Source organism: Myotis lucifugus, unplaced genomic scaffold (genome assembly GCF_000147115.1).
Source record: "Myotis lucifugus unplaced genomic scaffold, Myoluc2.0 scaffold_548, whole genome shotgun sequence".
NCBI lineage: Eukaryota > Metazoa > Chordata > Mammalia > Chiroptera > Vespertilionidae > Myotis > Myotis lucifugus.
The window spans coordinates 94512-101217 of NW_005871596.1; the positions used below are offsets into that span (position 1 = coordinate 94512).

General features: G+C 53.3%; 1 protein-coding gene across 2 annotated transcripts in view; it reads right to left on the reverse strand.

Annotated features, from left to right (window-relative positions):
• MATN2 (matrilin 2) overlaps positions 1–6706 on the reverse strand; it is a 109075-nt gene that overhangs the window by 14194 nt on the left and 88175 nt on the right. For both annotated transcript variants that reach the window (XM_006104153.3, XM_006104154.2), the window contains one exon: positions 1183–1305. In XM_006104153.3, coding sequence (XP_006104215.1) covers positions 1183–1305 — 123 coding nt within the window. The remainder of the gene's footprint in view (positions 1–1182; positions 1306–6706) is intronic.

Here is a 6706-nt window from a genome sequence, read left to right on the forward strand (position 1 = left end):
GGTGTTTACTTAGGAAATTAAACCTCCATTTAGATGAGCAGCACTGAAATCTAAGTTTGGCCTTGTCCGACACATGACGTGACTCAGAGTCACATCACCCTCCGGAGCCTTAAAACGAGAGTAGTCATTCCGGTTACCCATCTCTGTAAACATGGCTTGCCCTTTGAGAAGTGCTCTGAGCAGCTTGAGAAAAGGTGATTGATAGGGATGGAAATCCCTTGCTCAGCATCACACTCCCCTTTGACTATACAGAGAGGGACTTGGCCCATCTAAGAGGCTTTGCTTTCTGAGACGTAAGAATGGCCTCCTCATACGGTGGTCTCTCTGAGGGATTTGTGCTCCCGGAAACAACAGCATTATTAGAAATAAAGAAACAAAGGTGCGGAGAAGTTAAGCAACTTGCCCAGGTAATAAGTGGCAGAGACAGAAGTTGATAGAACCCTGGGTTTCAGACTGTCCATCTTCCCGTGAAGCCACGCTACTAACCCACTGCTTCTTGCCTCAGGCATTAGTGAGCAACTTCCGTTATAGCTCTGGCCATGACTTTTCTCATTTGTGCATTTGCTTGTGCTCTTTGTACTGGACTTTATTGTTTAGGAGAGTTTTAGATGCACCGAAAAATTGGAAAGATAGTACAGAAAGCTCCCGTAAACCCCCATACCCAGTGTCCCCTATAACATTTTCATTTAGTGTAATACATGTTATAAAATTCACAGACCAATATTGATACAACAACTAATATCCACTAAAGTCCATAGTTTGTTTGCATTTCCTTAATTTTTTTGTTTCATAAATATTTGTATTGATTTCAGAGAGAAAGGGAGAGGGAGAGAGAGATAGAAACATCAATGATGAGATAGAATCATTGACCGGCTGCCTCCTGCACGCCCCCTACTGGGGATCGAACCCACAACCTGGGCATGTACCCCTGACTAGAACCGAAACCGGGACCCTTCAGTCTGCAGGCTGATGCTCTATCCACTGAGCCAAACCAGCTAGGGCTGCATTTCCTTAATTTTAACCTGCTGTCACTTTTCCGACCCAAGATCCCACCCAGGATCCCACATTGCATTTGGTGGTCATGCGGCACTAACTGAGAGCAACTGATGACACAGAGATCGGGATGGTGGGTTCGTGCAGAGGTCAGACACAATGATGGAGCCAACTCCGCTAAAAACTTACATCGGCAGGTTTTCCCGTCTTCCCGGAGCAGATACCCTTCAAAGCACTGGCACACGAAGGAGTCTCCGCTGCTCACACAGGAATGCTCGCAACCGTGGTCCCCCAGAGCACACGCGTCCAATTCTGCGAACCAAGTGGAATTAGAGAAACAGAGGGAGGAAATGATTCGGACATCAGTGACTTCTTCAACCTTAAAGGCACTTCAGACACCTTCAACTAAAACAGGATCTAATTCCGTAATGCACATTTTAAAGTAGGGAGCATGTCTATTCGTAATATATGAAGAGCACATAAATTGAACAGTATCATCATCTTCACAGGGAAAATAAACAGACATGAAATGACAATTTACAAAGGAGAGATACGAATTGCCACTAAGTATCAGAAAATGAGTTCAACTTCATTGGTTATCATATCGTGTAAATAACATACATACATATCTACTTAGATATGTACGTATGTGTCACACTAAGGTAGCCCATTCATTCATCTTTTCACTTGGTTAACAATATTTCACGAGTCCCTACTGTGTGAGTCAGGCACTCTTCCAGGCAGGGGAGACACCAATAAAACAAAGTTTCTGTCTTTGTGAAGCTTACACTTGGCAGCAGGGGTAGGAAGGAAGCGGGAGGCAGGGGTGGGGGGAAGACCATAAATAGACAAATATGTGTCAGACGGGGAAAGGTGCTTTGGAGGAAAAGCAGGCTGAGGGGCTGAGCATGCCTGCTGGGCTGGAGCCAGGGGAGCACTTTCATTTACAGTCAGGTAAGAGGCACTGAGCAGAGCCCTGAAGAGATGACTGAGTGTATGGTATCTGGGGAAGAACAGCGCCCCCAAGAAAGAATTTGCAAACGGCAGAGGTAGATGCATCTTGGCATGTTTCAGGACAGGCAGAGACCAGTCTGACCCGGGCAACCGGAGCCTGGCAGAGGAGGATCGGGGGCAGATCACCTGGGAGCACAGGCAGTGGTTGCATCTACGTGAGAAAGGCTCACGGGGGGGGGGGGGGCAGGGTTGAGCAGTGGGGTGACATACCCAGCCCTTATGTTCAGAGACCCTCCCAAGTGTCCAGATTATTCTGTGCCTCCACCATCATGAACCAAACGCCATCATCTGTGTCTTGGGCTATGGCATCATTTACTGCCGGGTTCTGCACGCCCACTTTCACCCCCTCCAATCCATCCTCCCACCCCCACCCCCTCAGCCTGAGTCCTCTTTCCAGCCTTTACTGCTTCCTGAGAGTCTTGGGATGAGACAGAATCCTTGGCAAGGTTCGCAGGAACCCTGCACCTCACCTGGCCCTCTCCTCCGGCTCTGAGAACTTTCTTTCAGGACCTCAGTACTTGGGTGCTGAGCCAGAACCCCTCCCACCACAGGGCTCTGCACGGCCAGGCCTCTGCCTGGGGACTCCTTCACCACCTCCAGATGTCTCCCCGACCTCCTGGCACAGGGCCTCAGAGCCCAGGCATCTGCCCCTCTGGTGGTGTCACACTTGTCACTGAACGGTCCGTATGTGGTTGGGTTGGGTTTCTGCCGCCTCCTCCCCGGAGCGTGCTCCCGTGGGCTCCGATCTCCAGAGAGCCTGGCCTGGAGGCGCCTTCTCTCCTGCACCTCCCAGCATCAGCTCGGGCCTGGCACACACAGCAGGCCCAGGTGAGGACCCACTGAGCAAAGGGAACCTTCCTCAGTGTCCCCTCTGAGAAGCGAGGGGAATACTAGACCCGCCTCCTGGGGATTCTGTGCAGCTGTTTTACATGAGGACCAGTGGGTGTGGCTGCTGGCAGCCAGCTGGGCTCCGCCCTCTCCCACGCACCCGCCTTGCAGAGTGCACAGTTCACATCTGTTCAGCAAAGTGTCCAGTTTCCGCATGTCGGGGGCATTCGGGATCCCTCACAAATTAAAGAACCACACACGGCAAACTAGACAATGCCCGAGTTATACTGCCGCTGACTCCTGACCAGGCTGTCGCTGCTTTCTACTCACCAAGTCTGGAAGCCAGCTTGAGCCAGCTTCTCCCCAGAGCCAAGGGTACTCCCCTCTAGGGAAGTACTTCAGTGGGTCCCTAACAGGCAAAGAGAGCCACCAGCCCTGACTCACTAGGATGGGGTGCCTTCGCCCGGCGAGAACCGTGGGCACCCCAGCAAGGAGTCCATTCATTCAGCAAGCACTTATGGAGCCCTGACTCTGTGCTGGGCGCTACCTTTATTTTCGGTCTGAAAGGGACCTTGGAGAGGACGTGGTCCAACGCCATTGTTTCAGAGTTGAGAAAACGATGGCCAGAGAAGGGAAGTGACTCTCCCAGGTCCCTGAATCTGCGGAGGTGACTTGTGTCAGCTGTGCTGGGGCAGAGGTGTGATGAGTTCTCAAATCTATCACCTCCAGGTTCCCTGGTCCAGATGCACAGCCAATGGCCATCCTAGGTCGGCAGTCTGCTCACAGGCTGGTAGGTTCTCAGAGGACAAAATCGTTTTCTCAATGGAGGCCAGGCCTCCAAATGGTTTACTGCGACTCTAAGCGCTGCAGGCGACCTGTCCCGCCTGCTTCTCTGAGCTCATCTCTCACGTCTCCCTCTCACACTCAAAACTCAATCCTCAGTGCCCTCTCGGGACCTGGGCTTCCGTGTGCTGTTTCCCGTGCCTGGGAAGAGCTCCCACCCTGTCTTAGTCCACGGTGGTGCTGTAACAACATACGACACACGGGGTGGCTTACAACAGCAAACATGTGTTGAACACAGTTCTGGAGGCCGGAAGTCTGAGATCGGGGAGCCCACATACTCGTTGGGTGAGGGCCCCCTTCCAGGTCCCTCACATGCGGACAGGACTAGGGAGCTCTGTGGGGTCTCTTTCCTAAAAACACAAATCCCATTCACGAGGCTCCACGCTCATGACCTATCACCCCAAAGCCCCAGCGCCTACTGCCATCACTCTTGGGCAGCCAGGATTCCAACACAGGAGTTTGGGAGGACACAAACATCTAGTCCATAACACCCGCCACCTCTGCTCGCTCACTCCATCCGTCTCTAGGCGCCAGGCCAAACATCTTTCTCAGGAGGCTTTCTCTAGACCAGGCGGTGGTCCCTCCCCCATCGCTGCCCCCCTACCCATCACATGCTCTATGGCACTGTTCTTTCCACATCACAACTCCCATCACACGGAGTGGGTGATATTACGTCTTTAATTTCTTCTTCCCGGAGAAACTTTGAACTGAGTCAGGGCAGAAACTGGACCCGCATCCACCCAGGGATGCTCACACTCAGCAGGACACGCCCAGCACACGGCAGGGACAGGGCCAACACGTGTGAGAAGGAGGATAACCGGCCCCAGCTTAAGGAAGTACCTCAACTCCAACCCAGAGACGGGAGTGAGGGCAGCCTCGCCCGGAGCCACCGCTGGAAGGAAAAGGGCGAGATCGAGAGGGCGGACCCTCTCACGTGGAGGGGGCAGGAGGACACGTGTCATCGAGCCCTCGTCATGATGGGGTCCGCAATCTGGGGTCAGGGTGACTAGACATTTCAGGACATAGTGCAGGTTTTCGGGGCCCCTCTGGCAGCCCTGTGTGCTGACACAGCCTGTGCTCCCCACATCTGGATTCCACATCTGGTGAGTCACGGATGTCGGTGGGACGGCAATCATAGGGTAATGTGCTCCGTGGACTCGCACCTCTGCGGCGATGACAGACAGCGATCCTGTGTCTGGGGCTCCGCGTAGGAGGTTATTAAAACCACCGCAAACCCAGGGGGAGAAAGCCACGGAGGGTAACCAAGGCCTAGAGACAGAATGACACTGTTTCCCGGCTTTTCTCATAATGAGACTAGGAGCAGCCAAGTGTTCACTAACTGCATAGAGGCGCTGGCTCAGACAAACCAAGAAGCTGCTGAACTGAGCCACACTGTGTGTGTGTGTGTGTGTGTGTGTGTGTGTGTGTGTGTCCTCACCTAGAGACTGATGGAGTGAGCGAGCCAGATGATATTTTCCCACTGATTTTTAGAGAGAATGGAAGGGAGGGGGAGAGACAGAGAGAAACATCGATGTGAGAGAGACACATCAATTTGGTTGCCTCCTGCACTGGCCCCCCGCCCCTGGGGTCCGGGGATTGAGCCTGCAACCGAGGTATGTGCCCTTGGCTGGAATCAAACCTGGACCCTTCAGTCTGCAGGCCGACGCTCTATCCACTGAGCCAAACGAGCTAGGCTAGGGCTGAGCCATACTTTTAGAGAGCATCTCACTTACTCACTCAGGGCAAGAGATCCTACATTAGGTAACCCGGGTTCTAGTCCTGACTCTGCCACTGACCCCGAGGCCAGCCTGGAGGTGCCAGTTTCCTACCTGTGTTGTTTCCCACAAAAGAAAGGGGAGATCTCTGTGCTTCCTTCTGTTCCACCAAACCATCTGTCCCCTCCAGATCCATATGTTGAAGTCCTATCCCCACATGTGATAGTAATTTGGAGGTAGAACCTTTGGGAGTTCCTTAGGTTTAGGCGAGGTAATGAGGGTGGAGCCTTTATAAGAAGAGCCACCTGAAGAACTAGAGGGATTACGGAAGACTTAGGATGGGCTCCAGGCGTGGAGGAAGGGGTGCTGAGACACTGCCAAATCGAGGAGTGGGACTGGACATGGATTTTGAGAGCCAGTGGGGAGCCAGTGACGGATGCTGAGCAGGGAGTGGACCCCGTGCCAGGTTCTGCATGATGAACAGGCAGCTGGTCTCTGACATTCACTCACTGAACTCTCCTGAGCATCTCCCGTGGGCCAAGTAAGACCTGGCCTCACCCCCCGGGAGCCGGCAGGCCAGTGGGCTGTGTTCCGTGTACCTGTAGCCTGTGGAGTCTTCCTTGTGCTGGGATGCCCTTGCAAAAGGTCTGTCTCAAGGAATTTTCCAGGGGCTACGGAGGGAAGGAGGCCTCTCGGCTGCAATCCCCTCCCCATTATGTGCATCAGCCCCCGCAAAGCAAGGGAGGCTCCTGGGCAGAATCTGGGCAATAATATCTGGAGGGCCAGGGGCAGGAGGAAGGGAGAACGGCTTCACTCCAGATGTGGCAGAGCCCAAGGGGCCTGTGGGGGTAACAGTGCCAGTTAGCCCATGCTTCGGAGAATCTTCTAGAAGGTGAGTGAAGGGTTCTTCAGGGCCCCCTGCTGCAAAAGCTCTAGGTAAAAGCTGCCCGATGAAGGGCCAAGGACACCCTTATCTGCTGAGCCAGGCCTGGCTGACCTCCAGCTGGTTTTTCCAAAATGGTGCAGTCACACCATCAGGACCTTCATCATCTGGCACAGAGCTAGGAAACGTACATCCCAACCCTCAGGATACGGACACCCCGAAAACACAGCCCGTCATTACAGGACAGGGCAGCCGGACTGCAGCATCCTGGGGCAGGCAGAGGGCCTTCATTTAGGGCAGCGGTTCTCAACCTGTGGGTCGTGACCCCTTTGGGGGTCGAACGACCCTTTCACAGGGGTCACCTGGGACCATCAGAAAACACATATATAATTACATACTGTTTTTGTGATTAATCACGATGCTTTAATTA